At 37.7% G+C, this 20,672-nt stretch overlaps 1 protein-coding gene and 1 pseudogene across 13 annotated transcripts in view; both read right to left on the bottom strand.

Moving 5' to 3' along the window:
* The window catches only part of AKAP9 (A-kinase anchoring protein 9), a 175,745-nt gene that overhangs the window by 98,370 nt on the left and 56,703 nt on the right, over positions 1 to 20,672 (bottom strand). For all 13 annotated transcript variants that reach the window (XM_074379403.1, XM_074379405.1, XM_074379407.1 and 10 more), the window contains 4 exons: positions 7,265 to 7,478; positions 5,611 to 5,690; positions 3,629 to 3,767; positions 2,789 to 2,874 (listed from right to left, as the gene is read on the bottom strand). In XM_074379403.1, the coding sequence (XP_074235504.1) occupies positions 2,789 to 2,874; positions 3,629 to 3,767; positions 5,611 to 5,690; positions 7,265 to 7,478 (519 nt within the window). The remainder of the gene's footprint in view (positions 1 to 2,788; positions 2,875 to 3,628; positions 3,768 to 5,610; positions 5,691 to 7,264; positions 7,479 to 20,672) is intronic.
* LOC141580085 (52 kDa repressor of the inhibitor of the protein kinase pseudogene) lies at positions 8,615 to 17,185 on the bottom strand (annotated as a pseudogene).

Raw genomic sequence — 20,672 nt, 5'->3', positions numbered from 1 at the left:
CTCTGAAATGCCTCTGTAATTGCAGCTAATTTACTGTGTTCAAATATGATATCCACTTACTATCCCTTGTGCAGAAAAGACATCTATCTGTTTGCTATATTCATCTACCTGTTAAGCAAACCTATTTATCTACATTTCTAGATAGATAGATAGATAGATAGATAGATAGACAGATAGAGTGTCTCTGTCACTCAGGCTGTAGGGCAGTGGTACAATCTTGGCTCACTGCAACCTCTGCCTCCCAGGTTCAAGAGATTCTCCTGCATCAGCCACCTGAGTAGTGGGGATTATAGGCATGAGCCACCATGCCTGGCTAATTTTTTTTTTTTTTTCTTTTAGTAGAGATGGTGTTTCACCATGTTGGCCAGGCTGGTCTCCAACTCCTGACCTCAGATGATCTGCCCGCCTCGGCCTCCTAAAGTGCTGGGGTTACAGGTTTGAGCCACCATGCCTGGCCTTACATTTTTCTTCTAAACATCTACTTAAATGTTGCCATGGAAAACCATTTTATATATGTGTGTGTGTATACATACATATATAAAACAGTATATATGTATATGACATTCCTTAAACTAGTTCATAAATCCCATTAACTTATAAATTTCTTCTGTCTAGTGACTTCATTGCTTTATTTTCAATACACAGAACAACCTGGCATTTAATTAGCAAATAATAAATATTGGCTGTCCAGTCTGTCCTCAGATCTAAAGAATACATAAATCAGTAAATAAGTAAAGTAAAATAAAAATAAAAATTATTGACTAGATAACTGAATGAGAACAAAGTGTAAGTTTAGCTTTCATATTCTTTGTACTCCTTTCAGTGTGTATTTCAGTATGAAAGAAGACCAGGAGTGAAAAGAGAAGACTATCTAAGACAATCCCCAAATTTCTGGTTGAATGATGAACTTCAGTCTCAGTCTCATCTCATCCTTAACTGAGATGAGAGGAGAACGTGGTTTAAGGAGTAAAAGTTAATAAATTCAAATTTCAATATGCTGATTGAGGCATACCTAATACATATTTGAGTAGAGATATCTGATGAGATATATGAATGCAACTCAGATGGACTGACCTAAACATAGAGATCTAGAAACAATGAAAATGGATGAAAAAATTCAGACTAAGAGGATCAAATAAGATCCCTGGTAACTATAAACATGGTAGGTAAAGTCCAAAACGGAGGCTTAAAAAGCTACAAAAACTAAGGGAAGAAAATGTTATCAGAAAGCAGCAAATACTACAGTTGAGAAATAATAGATTAAATTAAAAGGAAAACTAGTTCAAGATAGTATATCGAGCATGCGTTTATACCTGAGGTTACAAAGCAAAGGCTTTAACTTTAAATCCAGTCTATAAAAGTGCTCTTTTGGGGACAAAACAGTTTTTGTTGTTGTCTGGCTGCTTTCTGTTTCCCAACCATAAAATGGAATCTGTTTATTTTTGAATATTTCCAATCCAAGTGTGTTTGTGTGTGTGTGTGTGTGTGTGTGTGTGTGTGTGTGTTACATTTTTAGAGATGAGGTCTCACTCTGTTGCCCAGGCTGGAGTGCAGTAGCACGATCACAGGTCATGCAGCCTCAAATTCCTAGGTTCAAGTGATCCTCCCACCTCAGCCTCCCAAGCAGCTGAGATTCTAGGTATGTGCCACCATGACTGGTTTATACTTCCTAATACTTTTAAAAGCAAAAAAAAAAAAAAAAAATTATATAATATTGATAAATTAAAAGTACTAGCAACACTGGGACCTGATTCCTACTTATTGCAACAAGTCACATAAGCTGGCAGTCTGCCCCTTTTGGATGAGGCATGTTTTCTCCAGGTTTTACTTGGTCTTCCTCATTTATTTTATTATCTAAGTTAAGGTAGGCATTTACATTTGTGATTACTGAATAAAGCTCCTCCTTTTCCATTACTCAATTAATGATAGTAAATAATATTGAAAAGGCATACATCAATAATGAACAAGAAAATAAGAGATGAAACCAAAAGAGATTCTACTCATACAAATCTACTGGAGTAGGTTTATAGATTTTTGGAAAGGCTAGATAAGGTTGTACTTAATTGCACAGAAACAGAGAGGGGAAGAGGAGACAGGAGGGAAAGAAAGCAGGGGAGAGAGATGGAAAGGAAGAATTTCAGCCAAAATATAACTCATCAACACTGTAACTTTCACTATCAATTAAATATTTCAAATCTGTCTACTAAACATTTTAATATTAACTGAACGTCAAAAAGTACCCCAAATAAAAAGATACAGAGATATTTCTGCATTTCTTTCTACATGAGAATTACACTTATCCTTGCCAATATATGCCTTAAGTTGTTTTACTGATAGTTAATAAGTTACACTGTGCCATGTAACAATCTTACAGACATTTAAAAAAATTGCTTGAAAATAAAATGGACATATATAATATTGTGTGAAACTAATTAGCTGTATGCTAAGCAACTAAACTCATTACCAGTTTTCTCTAAAACAAAGGCCCACTGCTTTATGTTATACGTAAAATTAAATGCAATTGTTTCACACAGTTTACAAGTGGATATATTATACATATTTTAACTTATCTTAATTCCAAAAACTCTCTAAAGGGGTTATTATACAACTTGCAGAAATTCCATCAGCTTACCAATATAAATTATGTACTATAACTATATGTCACTTTTCCTAATCTCCTTTTTCATGTTCTCTTATTTTAGAAATTCTTGGTTGATAAAAGCAGCTTACAAAAAAGCAGGTAATACAATAAATGCAAATATTACAATGCATTCTCCATTTCACAGACCTTGCTTAATCGTGCTTGAAGTACCAAGAGTTTGTTGTATTCTTCTGTTACTTTGTTGAGAAGAGTGTGCATATTTTCTTGAAAGTCTGGATGGTAAACAAATAATTGTAATAATTTCACTCCATAGTAAAAGTCTGCATCTTTCAATAAATATTACTTATTTATAAGTTAAAAAAAGTGCCTGTAAGAAATAAACCTCAGATATTTAGTAACTAAAAATTAAAATCTCATCATTCATGTGAAATACTGCCACAAAGGTAACTTGAAAATTTCATATTAACATATGTTAATTTCTTTTGGTAGTCATTAATTTACACACATTTTGTTCATTATCTATACATACGGACAGGGCTAGGAAACATTTTACCTGTGAAAGAACGTCCAAAAAGTGGTGAGGGTACTATTTGTTAAAATGAGCTTATACCAGGTCTATATTAGGAAAGATACTATATATTTCTAATTTCTCAATGTTAGTCTTACTCATTTTAAAGCAATAAACCATTGATATAAACTCATTCAATAAATACAATAACTTTAAAAAATTTGGATCTATGATATAAAAAGTTAAAAAGAATTAGGATAAGGAAAAAGATAGGAGTAGAGAGACAGAGGATAAATAGACAATAGTGGACAGCTCCAATTATCTTCATGTCACCATTATCACATCATAAAAATTTAAAAGGTATATTAAATATAAGATTTCATGAATCAAGGAGAATAAGATATTAAGATGATAAAGAACTTGTCTGGGTGATTAAATCAAAATCAAAAGTAAAGTTCTGTCATCAGTTAATTTAAGAGGATTAAATACTGTTTAATAGTATGGTAAGCTTTTATTACCTTGAACTTCATCTCTATAATCTTGCAATTCTGCATCTTCATTTCCAGAAGTGTAATCACAAGAATTCTCTCTCTCTTCTGCATTTACTTCATATTTTAAAGTAGGAGTATAATATTCACCAAGGACATTGCATAAAGTCTGTTAACAACAAAATTGGATATTTTAAGGAATTTACATTATTTCTGCTTCTTAAGATCATTAACCATTATTCTCTTAGATGCAAGGCAGTCAAAATGACACATAAAAATAATTAAGAAAACATTCTCTCCATACCCTTATCGATCTGCAAAATAAAGAAGTCTAAATTTCTCTCTCTCTCTGGCATGAAATCATCTTATAACAGGAATATAATGATATTCTTCATGGCACAAAACCATAATTTTTTCTGATTCCTTATAGTAATAAAATTTATCTTGTACTTTAATAAATTACTTTCTAGTTTGGATCATATTTCTGATGTTATCTCTGTAATCTCAAATATCTTTGAAAAAACACCACAGGACAAGGATGAAAGTTCAGAAATGCTAATCAGAAAGAAATCTATAAATTAAGAAGAAATTATATCAAGCAAGAGATAACATTCATATACTTGAGATAACATTCATAGCACGTGAGGCCAGGCATGGTGGCTCGTGCCTGTAATTCCAGCACTTTGGGAGGCCGAGGCAGGTGGGTCACCTGAGGTCCAGAGTTTGAGACCAGCCTGGCCAACGTGGTGAAAGCCCATCTCTACTAAAAATACAAAAATTATTGGGGTGTGGTGGCATGCGTCTGTCATCCCAGCTACTCAGGAGGTAAGGCCCAAGAATAGCTTGAACCTGGGAGGCAGAGGTTGCAATGAACCAAGATCGTACCACTGCACTCCAGCCTGGGTGACAGAGGGAGACTCTGTCTCAAATCAAAAAAACAAACAAGATTCCTAACACATGAGAATAGTTTTATGTCATTTATATACATACACAAAAAGTGAAACTATTTGACACATTGTTCTGGTTCTTCTCCTGAGCAACAGACAATTCTATCATCATTTAGAACAATACATGCCCACAATCATTTGATAAGCTCTCAAATAACTTTTACCTTTGTTCCTCATACAACTAGAAATTACCACCACCAACTTCTAGACTTAAAATCAAATTGTTAATATTGCTATTTCTTCAGATTTCTTGAGATTTGTTTAACGTTAAACTATACGGCCAAAAATTTTATTAAATTTTTAATTTTTAAATTTTATTAAATTTTCAGCAAAGCCTTTAAGATGCAGTTTTATCACATTAGAGTTGATTTTAGAAACCTTAAACAATCACCTAATTTACAGACAAAGACACTGGGTCCCAGAAAGATGGGTGCCATCTTAGTGTTTTGGCTTACTCTACATAGTCTTCCAGGATGTCTTCATGTTGTTCTTGCAACTCATCTATGGCAACATCAACAATTAGTGTCTATTCTACATGTGAGATAATTTAACTAAATTTCTTTCATTTCAAACTGATTATTAGGAAAATTTTTAATGCTAATTTTAAGTTAAAAACTCAGAGATACTTTCTAAGTACAGTTCTGAGGTAAGGTAACGAAGAAAACTAGGCTGGATGATCACCAAATTAGTAGGAACTTATAATTTAGCACTCCTTGTGTAAAAGAACTTTTTAAACATTAAAAAAAATTTTTATTATTTTTTTTTGAGACAGAGTCCCAATCTGCTGCCCAGGTTGGAGTGCAGTGGCATGATCTCTACTCACTGCAATCTCTGCCTCCCAGGCCCAAGTAATTCCAATGCCTCGGTCTCCCAAGTAGCTGGGTCTACAGGTACACACCACCACGCTGGACTAATTTTTGTATTTTTTGGTAGAGACTACGTTTTACTATGTTGGCCAGGTTGGTCTCAAACTCAAGTGAGCTGCCCACCTCAGCCTCCCAAAATGCTGGGATTACAGGTATCAGCCACCACAACTGACGGTGAAAGTACTTTTTAACATCTTACCTGTAAAAAATTAGAACATTCTTCAGACACTGCCTTTCGAAGTTTTCCAATGAGCAGATGTAAAGGCTTTGCTTCATCACCTAATAGATCAGACAATGCATTAAGACATTCCATTTATATACTTAAGAACTATGTTTCAATTAGAAGCTTCCCTGCAATAACAATCATTTTAAATTCTTTATTTCTTTGAGTTATTTTCCATTGCTCAACATTCTCAGAAAATTTTTGAGATTTTCCATTTCTATCACCAAAATGGTATAAAGCAGTAACTTCTTTTTACTACAACCCAACATAAAAATGCATCGTGTATCATAACCTAGTACATACATCTATGTAAAACTGAAATAAAAATTTCACAAATCAATATTTACTCTTCTACTGTAGTGCTATGTACTCCAATGTTTCCTTCTACTTTTTAAAAAATGATCATTACTCACTAAACTGACTTCACCACCCATTAATTGACCTATTAATTAGCCTCTAGTTTGAAAAACACTACCCTATTTGAAGGGGGTATCAACAAAACAATCACATGCTTAAAATCTTACTAAATTCAGGCTGGGTGTGGTGGCTCATGCCTGTAATCCCAGTACTTTGAGAGGCCAAGGCAGGTGGATCGTCTGAGGTCAGGAGCTCGAGACCAGCCTGACCATTATGGTGAAACCCCATCTCTACTAAAAACACAAAAATTAGCCAGAAATGGTGGTGTGTGCCTGTAGTCCCAGCTACTTGGGAGACTGAGACAGGAGAATGGCTTGAACCTGGGAGGCAGAAGTTGCAGTGAGCCCAGATTTTGTCACTGCACTCCAGCCTGGCGACAGAGTGAGACTCCGTCTCAAAAACAAAACAAAACAACAAACAAACAAAAAAATTCAAACCCCAAGCACTCCTGAAATTAAAACATTTGGTTTTATTTAAGCCACTCTCGAATTTCTACTTTTGAAAGCAAACTTCCTTTCCATCCTCATTGACATTTAGTTAATATCTTACTGTTTACGGAAACGACAACCTTAGTTGCTTAACTGGTGTTCTAATCACTAATCTCACCTCCCCAACTCACCCCAGTGGTGTCATCATAAAATAAAACCATATTGTATTACTCTCAGCATTTAAAATACTGCAGTAGGTCTTACCACCAACAGCAGAAAGCTTATCCATGCTTCTTTCAGAATAAAACTTTTTCTAATCAAGCTCTTACCAATCTCTCTAGCTATTTTCTCACACACCTCGAACTCTCAATTTTCCAAAATAGGTGTACCCTTACACCTCAATTCTAAAGACTCCAGAGTCTCCCTTAAAATTCCAACCCCACTACTCTGTCCACCACCTCACCATAATCATCCTGCCAGGAAGCACTAGATGTTTCTCCTTTATCCTCCCATTCTTTCTATTCATTCTTCTGTTGCAGAAATTGTTTATTTATATATGCTTTCTCAATGGATTGTAACTTGCTATGGGAAAATGACTCAGTGAGTTCAGCCTTCTCAAGCACTTAAATGAATGTCTAGTGATTATATAAGCAAATGGATCAAGGACTGCAATACAGACGTCATCTTCCTCTATGGGTTCTATGACAAGGAAGAAATTATAAAACGGTGGGCTCTATCCCACACTTACTTGCATCATGGTACTTATAAGTCAGAAACCATTTTACCTGTTTCTTCTGTTTTTATATTCTGTAGCTCTAACTGGTGTGTTTTCTGAAGTTCCTTGATCTTTTCCTCTTGAGCAGAAATAAGCTCCTCTTTAAGACTGCAAAGAGCTTTATCTTTTTCATTTTCCATATATTCACGAACCTGATCCACATGAGTTGAATAAACCAGAGACAGGCAAATGCGCTGGGCTTCCATTTGTAGCCTTAAATCATTCTTAAAGTAAACATATGTAAACATTAGAATATTTTAAAATGACAAATCAAATAATTTAACTCCTTTTTTTTTGCATATACTGACAAGAGCTTAAAAATTCATGAGAACTGAAGTTAATTTTTGTGTGTGTGTCTTCTTTCTGTTGCACTGATCTACTTTTTCAAAGAAAATAGCATAATGTTTTCATTACCTCAGTTTTATACTAAATTGTGGTATTTGGCATAGCTAGCACGACTCATCTTTTTGTGCTAAAATATTTTAGATGTACAAAAATGGAAAGTAACAAACATTTATGTACTCACAACCCAAATTAATAATTTTTTTTTTTTTTTTTTTTTTTTTTTTTGGAGACAGGGTCTCACTCTGTCACCCAGGCTAGAGTACAGTGGTACAATCATGGCTCACTGCAGCCTTGACTTTCTGGGTTCAAGCAATCCTCCCATCTCAGCCTCCCAAGTAGTTAGGGCTACTGGTACATGCCACCATGTTCAGCTTTTTATTTTTAGGTAAAAATGGGGTCTCACTATGTTGCCCAGGCTGGCCTGAAACTCCTGGGCTCAAGCAATCCTCCCAAAGTGCTGGGATTATAGGCATGAGCTACTGCACCCAGCCTATTACTTGTTTTTATTCACTGTTATTATCACTAGGGCTTAAAATAGTGTATTGAATAGAGGCTAAGTATTATTAAATAAATGTTGACTTGCAGGGTCTCCTTCCTACACTAAAATTTCACAAGGATCTCAAAGTGTTTCTGGGCTTTCAATTATGTTCCACTGACCTATTTGTCCATCCTAGCATCAAATCATACTGTCTATTATAATTTTGTAGTAAATCTTGTTATCAGATGCAATATATTTTTCTAGGACTCTCTTAACTATTCTTATTTACTTGTCTGTATCAATTTTACAATCAGTTTTTCAAGACCCATGAAAAATTTTCTTGGAATTATGACTGGACATACACTGAATACAGAGATTAAATCAGAGCTAACTCACATTTTTCTTCACATCTTTCCACTACAAATATGGTATATATTGCCACATAGTGAGGTCTTTACATGTATCAGTGTTTTATAATTTTCTTGACAAAAGTTCAAAACAACTTGTGTAGGGTTTATTTTGTTATTCATAAAGAAGTTTTCATATTCTTTTTTTTTTTTTTACAAAATTCACATTTTATTTAGATTGAAATAAACTATACAAAATTGATTTTCTTCACCAAAAATAACAGCAATATTTTCCATATTTTTCTAGATAAACCACAACACTCATTTTTGTAGGTTTCCAGGTTTTGCTTATAAATCAAGATGAGGCAGTAGATAAGTCATGGAAAAAGACAGGGAAAATAAAACACAAAAAACAACAGACAAATCATGGCCTTTGATTCTGTCTTAACCATGAAACAGAAGTGTTCAACATATACCTGCTAAAAAGCGTAGGAAGATGTAGGCTCCACAAAGGAATGTAAACAGCCAACAATGAGATGTGGAACAATGGCAGCCTTCTCCATTCAAACTTTTACTGTCATTTGTTCCTTAAGTTCACTTCAGAAAGACAGAATCTACACTGAAATCCTTTTTTGGCGAGCTCACAAGCTTTTCTCCAGTAATTTCTTATAACTGTCCAGTACAGATTTTTAACATACTTAAAACTCCTATTAGTCAAAGGTCAACTGTGGGCTTCACTATAACATTTTATAAAATGTATTTCTTCCTCCCACACCTCTTCAAAATATATTTCTTCAAAGAATTCATAACACCCAACAAGTAGAGATCCACAGTGATAATAAATGCTATGTCTAAAATGACTTAACTAAAAGAATTCCAGAGTGCCACCAGCAGAGATCACACAGAAGGAAACATAGCACTTTCAGTGTTCTCTTCTGGAAGAACAGATAGGCCTTCAAAGCAGGAGAGTTCAAATAGGGGCCATTTAAACAGGTAGATTATCAATGGCTAATATATTCAATGAAGTCCTATAGGCAAAGATATTTAGTGATTAAGTGGCCTACATACACCTTACAACTTTTCTTCCAAATATAAAATATAAGAAAATCTATTTTTAAAAGTCTCTTAGGTATTTTCCAAGGTTTCTGAATTCTCTGTGGGAAGCTCTGACTTATTTGTATAAAGTTTAATATATGTGTCCACCATTAAATCCAGGTCGTGTTTTATATCAAAATTTATATTAAGCAAAGCCAAGTTACTCGACCTTTGGTCTGTCAAAGTGTTCCTCAAATATGCTTTAAGACGTTTTCGTCCATTTTCATACCGCTCATTTTCAACCTTCATCACAGGAAGAATACACAGGACCTTTAGCAATGCATACACATTAGGAAAAAACTTGATGTCAGGCAGGTGGAGGACTTCATAAATAGTGGATGGAAGCTCTATATCTTTCCCCGTGTTTCCATTTGATTCTCCAACAGTGAAGCTCGGCTGAGAGCGTGTCAGGATTGGGTAAGTCACTTCTATACATATCAGCATGGTGTTCCTCTGATGTATTGAATTTGAGTTGTCCCATGACTGAGGGTACCAGAGATAAGCATTTAAGAGCTTTCAGGTGCTGTTCTGAGAATATATCTTTAAGTTCCTGAATAATGTGCTCCACTGTTGGGACACTTAGGGTTTCCTTATAGTAACTCTCAGAAGTTAGCTGAGATTCCAAGTTACCCTGGTGAGCTCTGCGGAATTTCCCAGGGAGTTTCATTTGAATATCAAGCTTGGTTGCCAAATTTGTGGCTTCCTCAAACCAAAATTCATGATAAACTTCAGTATTTTCCATCACTTCATTAAGTGAATGCAGTACTGCAGTCAAGCTACCGGCTGCAAAGAAGACATCTGAGGTTTGCCCCTGGAGATTTTTCCCAAAGGCTCTTGTAAAAGATAGCACATTTTTAAGAACAACAATAGTAACAATGAAATCAAAATCTGTTACTGCACTGCAGAGTACAAATGCTCGGCCAGCTATACAGTTATTCCATCTAATATTTGTGTCACTATTTATACCATCTAAACATAAAACAAGTGCTTGCAGGAGTTCTACTAAAATTTCAAAAGCATCATGCCTGCCTGTCCACTGAGAATGGCAGATTTCCTTCAGTTCTTTACCCCTTTCTTTACTGTTCTGAAAAAGAACAGAAATTACATTGTCAAGTTCTAAAAGCAGTTGTGGTGATCGATGGAAAAAAGAACAAACTTCCTCAATTGTTCCTAATGCAACAGATACTCCCATAACAGGTACTGATTTTGCCAACCACATATTTAAGGCATAGGAAGAGCAAAGTGTGTAGATAGCCTGGGGATATTACTCTAAAAGTCTAGAAGCAACAACTTTCATTTTGGAAGAAAATCCACTAGACACAATGTAAGCCTGGCCACGACAATACTCCATATTTAATCCCCATTTCTCAGTTATCATAGTGTGAAATTTCACAGCCAAAATTTCTGCATCAGCTTCGTAAGGCAGGAAGCCTACAAATTCCTCTCTTAGGTTATGAGATTCATCAACAAACCTCACCAACACAGGTAGGTGCTCTTCCCCTGCTATGTCCACTACATCATCAGTGATAATGGAAAAGAAGTGTGAGTCTCTCACTTCCCTGAGAGTTTCTTCTCGAATACAGCTCTCACAGATCTCTAGCATCTGCCTCTGCTGTGTTTTTGAACAAAACAATGTGTTAACTGCTGTTGTTTCAAAGCGTTTTCTCAGGACCTCTTCACCAGAATTTATCCGGCACTCCAGCAGTGCTTGAAAGTTATCTGAAGTAAAGAGACCTTCCGGGATTTCATCAGCTTCATGTCCAACCAGAGGTATATTTTGCTTTCCCATAAGAATCAAGATTTCAAATAGAGATTTTAGGTATTCTTTGTTTTCCTTCTCTTCAAGGGTTAGAGGTAAAATGTCCTCATCTTGCCCTTCACCCCCTTCTTCACTGGGATTCTGAGGACTGCTATTGTTGGTTTATGTTTTTGTTCCTGTTCAGAAATTTCATCAATTTTTTTCTGTTTCAGTGTCCTGATTTCGTCTTCACTCAGTTCTTTTATTCATTTTCTGTGTCTACTATGTGGGTTGTTCAAATGACTGGTAAGATCAAATATTGTTGGTATTGCATTATCTCGAAGAACTGTCCTATAAGGACTAGTTCTACAGATCATAGAAGTCTCAAAATGTTTGGCACATAATCGATAATGTTTATTTAGCTGATCAGGTGTTTTACCTTCTAAGTCTGCTCTCCTACAATTCACCCACTTCTGGCATCTAGCCGGGTCCCGCGGGAACCTGAAGAAGGCCAGGTCGGACTGCGTGCTCTTCCGCGTGCAGTTGGGGGCAGCGCAGAAGTTCGGCATCGTCGCCTGCCTGCCGGCTGGCCCAGCCCTCCCCTCCCCGCCTCCTCAGGGCAGTCCGCCCGCCCGCCCGTCGGGGCCGGGGAGGGGAGCCAGGCCGGCCGGCCGGCTCTGTAGGGCCGGCGCGCGGGGCGAAGTTTTCATATTCTTTATCTCATTTCTTATTTTTGTCAGATTGCATTGGCTAGGAACTACGAAGCAATGTTGAAATAGTAATGTTGAAAGTGAATATTCTATACTTGATTCTACATTTCATTTTAATGGGAATGCTTCTATCCTATTTTATTCTATACTTCATATTAATGGGAATGCTTCTAAATTTCACTATTAGAAATGTTACCTGCTAATGTTTTAATGAAAACAATTACTGTGGTTTAGAAATTTTACTTCTTTTCCAGATTTTCTCCATTGAAAAAAATTATGAGTTATTAGTTTTTTATGGATTCATTTCTAATATGTATTAAAATGATTACATGAGTTGGACACAGTAACTTGTACTTGTAATCCCAGCTACTCAGGAGGTTCAGGTGGGAGGATGGCATGAATCCAGGAATTCAAAACCAGCCTGGGCAACATAGAAAGACCCTATCTCTAAAAAAATAAAAATTAATTAGCCAGGAATGGTAATATGTGCCTGTGGTCCCAGCTACTTAGGAGGCTGAGGTGGGAAGATTGTCTGAGTCCAGGATTTCAAGGTTGCAATGAGCTATGATCATGCCATTACACTCCAGCCTGGAAAGAGCAAGAACTTGTCCTTAAAAAAATAAGGCCAGGCATGATGGCTTATGCCTGTAATCCCAGCACTTTGGGAGTCCAATGTGGAACAACTGCTTAGCCCAGGAGTTTAAGACCAGCATGGGCAACACAGCAAGATCCCATCTGTACAAAATGTTTTTTAAAAAACTTAGCTGGGCATGGTGCTATGTACCTATTGGCCCTGCTAGTTGGGAGGCTGAATTGTGAGGATCACCTGAGCCTGGGAGGGTTATAGCCACAGTGAAATGTGATTATCCCACTGCACTCCAGTCTGGGTGACAGAGCAAGACCCTGTCTCAAAAACAAAATGAAATGAATAAAACTGATAATATGGATTTTTTCCTGCTATCTATGAATGTGGAGATTACAATAACAGATTTTTCAGATGTTGAACTATTCTTCCATTCTCAGAGTGATTTGCTAATATTTTATTTAGGATTTCTACAACCACTCATAAGTAAGACTGGTCTATAATTTTATTTGTTTGTATGGTTCTTATCAGGTGTTTGTATCAATATTACACCAGTCTCATAAAATAATGGGGTTTTTCTTTCATCTATCTAACCGTTTTTCTTTCCCCTCATTCTCTCTCTTTAATCCTATTTTATTAAACAATTATATATTTGTTGAGAGTTGATAAGAGTCATTTGTAAAATGGTCTCAGACTAGTATTCTTCATTGGAGGAGAGGAGAGAGGGAAAACTGCTGACTATGATTTCAAATTCTTTAATGGTTATTGGTTTATTCAGGTTTTGTATTTCTATTTGAGTTAATTCTGGTAGTTTATATTCTTCCAGAAAACTATCTAGTTTATCTCTATTTTCAAATTTGTTGATGGACGTTACTTACAGTATTCTTTTATGACTTTTACAAATCTCTATAGTACTTATACTTAGGTTTTAATTTTCATTCATTTGATTGTGTTTGTTTGTTTTAGAGACAAGGTCTCACTCTGTTGCCCTGGCTGAAGTACAATGGTGCAGTCATAGCTCACTGCAGCCTCCAACTCCTGGGTTGAAATGATTCTCCTACCTCATTCTCTTGAACAGCTGAGATTACAGGCGCATGCCACCACATATGGCCGATTTTTAAATATTCTGTGGAGACAGGCATCTTGCTATGTTGCCCAAGCTGGTCGTGAACTCCTGGGCTCAAGTGATCCTCCTGTCTCAGCCATCCAAAGCACTTGAATTATAGCACTTTGGGAGGCCAAGGCAAGACGATCACCTGAGGTCAGGAGTTCAAGACCAACCTGGCCAACATGGTGAAACCTCGTCTCTACTAAAAATACAAAAATTAGCCAGGTAAGCACGCCTGTAATCTACTAAGGAGGCTAAGGCAGGAGAATCACTTGATCCTGGGAGGTGGAGGCTGCAGTGAGCTAAGATCATGGCAATGCACTCCAACCTGGGTGACAGAGGGAGATTTGATTAAAAAAAAAAATGTGTTAAGAAATTTGAATTTCTTGACTCTAGGCTACTAAATATGTAAAATACCTCTACATTTGATATAAATTGTAAGTATAAATATAAAATATCTCGACATTTGACATAAGATCATAAATATTATATATTTAGGAATAAACAGAAAAAACTTTCCAATGGCTTCCTATTATACTTAACATAAAATTTAAACTTCTTACAAAGTATATAAGATTCTCCAAGGTCTCCTCCTCCTTCAAACTCTTCTTCCACTCTCCCACTCTCTCAAACTCAACTACACAGGCCTTCATTCTATTCTTCAAACTTACCCATGTCTTCACAATTGCTCTAATTTCAGTGTCATTCAGCTCTCAGTTCAAACATCAATTCCTCCAAGAGACCTTTCCTGACCACCATACTTAATGGCTGTCACCACCACTCCATCATTCTCTATCACATTATCCTGTTTTATTTCTTCACAGAATTAATCACTATTTCTAACTATCCTACTTGTTTCATCTATCACCTGCCTCCCTCAATAAAATACAAGCTCTTTGAGACAAGAACTCTCTCTCTCTTGTTGGCCACTATATTCATACTTGCCAAGAGTCAATAAACATTTGTTAGATAAATGAAGAAATGCATAAAATTTTAGTTAGTATCATTACATTGTAGATACTCAGCAGAATTTTCCTGTTATTTTATTTATTTATTTATTTTTTTAGACTCCAGCCACCAGGTTTATTTTCATGCTGTAAATAAAGTTCCCTATTGTTCCCATTTTCTGTTATACATGAGATACAGAGAACCAGAAATTTGCTTGGTGAATAATCAACTGTTTTGTATACCTAAATACCAATGAGATAATAAGCAAGACTTGTAAAACACTGAAACCAGGGCTAACAGCAACACAATCTACTATCAAAGGATTTCAGTGCCATAACTGTGAAGTGTTCTCTATTGGTGCTGGGACAGTCCGGCTGACAATTACCACTCTAGCACGGAGGGCTGGACACTTGTGATTTCTGTTTGCCTTCCCTGGCGTGGAGCCCAGATCTGTTTCATGAGCAGAGTAACTATCAAGGAGGCTTCTCTGATGGAAAGTTGGTTTTAAGTCCAAAATCTGGTAAATAAAAATTATCAGGAGTGCTCTATTGTTATATACATATAATTCTTTAACTACATTTACAGTTAATACTGTTTTTTCCCCTTCAGGTATAACAAAGACTGAAAACATTCTAGGACTTGAATCAAGGGTTTTTTTCTTCCAGGATAACATAATTTCACAACCACCTAATAACTATATAGACTACTAAAAAGCTTAGGAGTTCATTTGCAGTTGTGGAGACTTGAAAACATCATTATGAAATAAAAACTCTGAAACCAATCTTTGAGATTCTTACAAAATATTACAAAACGAAACTAATAACTTTTCTAAAGCTGAGACTCTCCAAAAAGTTATACAAACTCTTGTCTTTCCAAAAGAAAATCTGAAACCATTAGTGTGTTTTATTTCCTAAGCAGTATGTACAACATAGATTAACTGAAACAAAGGGAATAATGTTAAAAAAAAAATACTTAAATGATAAATAAATGTGAGAGGCTCAAGTCAGAATTACATTAGAGGGTTCATTTTCATTCTCTTGTTAAAGATATGTATTTATGTTTTATGTTTTAAGAACTATATTTCTGGAATGCTGGGAAGATGGCCGCCTAAGAACAGCTCAGGACTTCAGCTCCCAGTGAAAGTGCAGAGGGTGAGTGGATGCCGCATTTCCAGACAAACTCTTATTGCCCACAGACCAGGAGATACCCAGGCAGAGGGGTCGCCAGTGTCGCAGTCCCAGCCGGTGCGGCTGTTTTGGCCCCCGGGGGGCTGATTCCACCCGCGCGGCTGCTGTGACCACTCCCTGTTGCTGCGGTTCTCCGTACAAAAGCCAATGGTCTGGGAGCCCTCTTAGCTGGCGAGCAGAGCCCTGAGACGGCAGAATAGCCCATTCATCTGAAATAGCGAGTCAGGCCAGGAGATTCCTAGGCAAAAAATCCGCCAGGAGTCGGCGCCGCAGTTCGAGCCGACTCCGTGAGTCGCAGCACGGGAGATCCCGGCGCCTTTTCAACAAGCGACCAGAACGCGGGGTTGTTCAACTTAAAAGAAAAGACTCTGAGTCAGGGAGCCAGGTGATCAGGCTCGGTTGGTCCCATCCCTCCACCCCCAACAACAACGAAAACAAAAACAGTAATTGGAAACCCTCTGGGTTGAGCCCTCCAAACCAAGCACAGCTGAACCGGGACGGTCCGGCTCCGTGGGGGAGGGGCTTCCGCCATTACTGAGACTCTCCACCGCTACGGAGGCAGGCTGCCATTGCCGAGGCAACCCGCCATTGCCGAGGCAACCTGCCACAACAGAGAGAGTCCACCATAACAGAGGCGGGGCCACCATTGCCGAGACAGTTCTAACTACGCCCATATAAAAAGGACTACAGGGAAGAGCTCAGGGCAGCTGGTCGGAGCCCACAGCAGCTCAGCAAAGCCCCTGTGGGCAGGCAGTGGCTAGGCGTGCTGCTAGCTGGGCGGGTCCGACCTGAAAGAAAAATCAAAAAAGGCAGTAGTGCAAGGGAAACTCATAAAGCTCCAACTCCCTGGGACAGAGACAGACAACAGGTGGATAAACCCACAAAAATGGGAAGAACCCAGCGCAAAAAGGATGAAAACTCCCGAAACCAGAACACCTCTCCTCCTAAAAGGGATCACAACTCCTCACCAGCAAGGGAACCAGACCGGATGGAGAAGGAGGGTGATGAAATGACAGAATCAGACTTCAGAAGGTGGGTAGTAAGAAACTACAATGAGCTAAAAGAACATGTTCTAACCCATCGCAAAGAAAATAGGAACCTTGAAAAAAGATTGGACGAACTGCTGACGAGAATGGACAGCATAGAAAGGAGTATAAGTGAATTGATGGAGCTGAAAAACCCAACACGAGAACTTCGTGAAGCATGCAAAAGCTTCAACAGCCGAATTGACCAAGCAGAAGAAAGGATATCAGAGGTCGAAGATCAACTCAATGAAATAAAAAGAGAAGGCAAGAACAGAGAAAAAAGCGCAAAAAGGAATGAACAAAATCTTCAAGAAATGTGGGACTATGTGAAAAGACCTAATCTACGTCTGATAGGTGTACCTGAATGTGATGAAGAGAATGAATCCAAGCTGGAAAATACTCTTCAGGATATTATCCAGGAAAACTTCCCCAACCTAGCAAGGCAGACCAATATTCAAATCCAGGAAATACAGAGAACACCACAAAGATATTCCTCAAGAAGAGCAACCCCAAGGCACATAATCATCAGATTCACCAGGGTTGAAATGAAAGAGAAAATGCTAAGGGCAGCCAGAGAGAAAGGTCGGGTTACCCACAAAGGGAAGCCCATCAGACTCACAGCAGATCTCTCAGCAGAAACCCTACAAGCCAGAAGAGATTGGGGGCCAATATTCAACATCCTTAAAGAAAAGAACTTTCAACCCAGAATCTCCTATCCAGCCAAACTAAGCTTCGTAAGTGAAGGAAAAATAAAATCCTTTGTGAACAAGCAAGCACTCAGAGATTTCATCACCACCAAACCTGCTCTACAAGAACTCCTGAAAGAGGCTCTACACATGTAAAGGAACAACCAGTACCAGCCACTCCAAAAACACACCAAATGGTAAAAAAGCATCAACACAATCAAGAATCTGCATCAACTAACCAACAAAACAGCCAGGTAGCATCAAAATGACAGCATCAAATTCACACATAACAATACTATCCCTAAATGTAAATGGACTAAATGCCCCAATCAAAAGACACAGACTGGCAAATTGGATAAAAAGCCAAAACCCATCAGTGTGCTGTATCCAGGAAACCCATCTTACATGCAAGGATACACAAAGGCTCAAAATAAAGGGATGGAGGAAGATCTACCAAGCAAATGGAGAGCAAAAAAAGGCAGGAGTAGCAATTCTCATCTCTGATAAAATAGACTTTAAAGCAACAAAGATCAAAAGAGACAAAGAAGGACATTACATAATGGTAAAAGGATCACTGCAACAAGAAGAGCTAACGATCCTAAATATATACGCACCCAATACAGGAGCACCCAGATACATAAGGCAAGTTCTTAATGACTTACAAAGAGACTTAGACTCCCACACAATAATAGTGGGAGACTTTAACACCCCATTGTCAATATTAGACAGATCAACCAGACAGAAAATCAACAAGGATATCCAGGACCTGAATACAGACCTGGAACAAGCAAACCTAATAGACATTTGCAGAACTCTCCACCCCAAATCCACAGAATATACATTCTTCTCAGCACCACATCACACCTACTCTAAAATTGACCACATAATTGGCAATAAATCACTCCTCAGCAAATGCAAAAGAACAGAAATCATAACAAAAAGTCTCTCAGACCACAGTGAAATCGAGTTAGAACTCAGAATGCAGAAACTAACTCAGAACTGCACAGCTTCATGGAAACTGAACAACTTGCTCTTGAATGTTGACTGGATAAACAATGAAATGAAGGCAGAAATAAAGATGTTCTTCGAAACCAATGAGAACGAAGACACAACATACCAGAATCTCTGGGACACATTTAAAGCAGTCTCTAGAGGAAAATATACAGCAATGAGTGCCCACATGAGAAGAAAGGAGAGATCTAAAATTGACACCCTATCATCAAAATTGAAAGAGCTAGAGGAGCAAGATCAAAAAAACTCAAAACCTAGCAGAAGACAGGAAATAACTAAGATCAGAGCAGAACTGAAGGAAATAGAGGCACAAAAAACTCTTCAAAAAATCAGTAAATCCAGGAGCTGGTTTTTTGAAAAGATCAACAAAATAGACAGACCACTAGCCAGATTAATAAAAAAGAAAACAGAGAATAACCAAATTGATGCAATAAAAAACGATAAAGGGGATATCACCACAGATTCCACAGAAATCCAAACCATCATCAGAGATTATTACAAACAACTCTATGCACATAAACTAGTAAACCGGGAAGAAATGGATAAATTCCTGGACACCTGCAACCTCCCAAGCCTAAACCTGGAAGAAGCCGAAACCCTGAATAGACCAATAACATGGTCTGAAGTCGAGACAGCAATAAAGAGCCTACCACCCAAAAAAAGCCCAGGTCCAGATGAGTTCACAGCTGAATTCTACCAGACATACAAGGAGGAGCTGATACCATTCCTTCTGAAACTATTCCAGACAATCCAAAAAGAGGGAATCCTTCCCAAATCATTTTACGAGACAAACATACTGATACCAAAACCCGGCAGAGACTCAACAAGAAAAGAAAATTTCAGGCCAATATCCATGATGAACATAGATGCAAAAATCTTCAATAAAATACTGGCAAACCGATTGCAACAGCATATCAAAAAGCTCATCCACCATGATCAAGTAGGATTCATCCCGGGGATGCAAGGGTGGTTCAACATACACAAGTCCATAAACGTAATCCACCATATAAACAGAACCAAAGACAAAAACCACATGATTATCTCGATTGATGCAGAGAAGGCTTTTGACAAAATTCAACAACTCTTTATGCTAAAAACCCTCAATAAACTAGGTATTGACGGAACGTATCTCAAAACAATAAAAGCTATTTACGACAAACCAACAGCCAATATCATACGGAATGGGCAAAAACTGGAAGCATTCCCTTTGAAATCTGGCACTAGACAAGGATGCCCTCTCTCACCACTCCTATTCAATATAGTACTGGAAGTTCTAGCCAGAGCAATCAGGCAAGAAAAAGAAATAAAGGGTATCCAAATTGGAAAGGAGGAAATCAAATTGTCTCTATTTGCAGATGACATGATTGTATATCTGGAAGACCCCATCATCTCAGCCCAAAATCTCCTGAAACTGATAAACAACTTCAGCAAAGTCTCAGGATACAAAATCAACGTGCAAAAATCACAAGCATTCCTATACACCAGTAACAGACTTCAAGAGAGCCAAATCAAGAACGAACTGCCATTCACAATTGCTACAAAGAGAATAAAGTACCTAGGAATACAACTAACAAGGAACGTAAAGGACCTCTTCAAGGAGAACTACAAGCCATTGCTCAATGAAATAAGAGAGGATACAAACAGATGGAGAAACATTCCATGTTCATGGTTAGGAAGAATCAACATCGTGAAAATGGCCATACTGCCCAAAGTAATTTACAGATTCAACACTATTCCCATCAAGCTACCAATGACCTTCTTCACAGAACTGGAAAAAAACACCTTAAACTTCATATGGAACCGAAAGAGAGCCCGCATAGCCAAGTCAATTCTAAGCAAAAAGAACAAAGCAGGAGGCATCACACTACCGGACTTCAAACTATACTACAAGGCTACAGTAATCAAAACAGCATGGTACTGGTACCAAAACAGAGATATAGACCAATGGAACAGAACAGAGGCCTCAGAGGAAATACAACATACCCACAACCATCTGATCTTCGACAAACCTGACAAAAACAAGCAATGGGGAAAGGATTCCCTGTTTAATAAATGGTGTTGGGAAAACTGGCTAGCCATGTGCAGAAAGCAGAAACAGGACCCCTTCCTGACACCTTACACCAAAATTAACTCCAGATGGATTAAAGACTTAAACAT

Source organism: Saimiri boliviensis, chromosome 10 (genome assembly GCF_048565385.1).
Source record: "Saimiri boliviensis isolate mSaiBol1 chromosome 10, mSaiBol1.pri, whole genome shotgun sequence".
In the NCBI taxonomy this organism is placed as follows: Eukaryota; Metazoa; Chordata; class Mammalia; order Primates; family Cebidae; genus Saimiri; species Saimiri boliviensis.
This window is presented reverse-complemented; position numbering and strand designations above follow the sequence as displayed.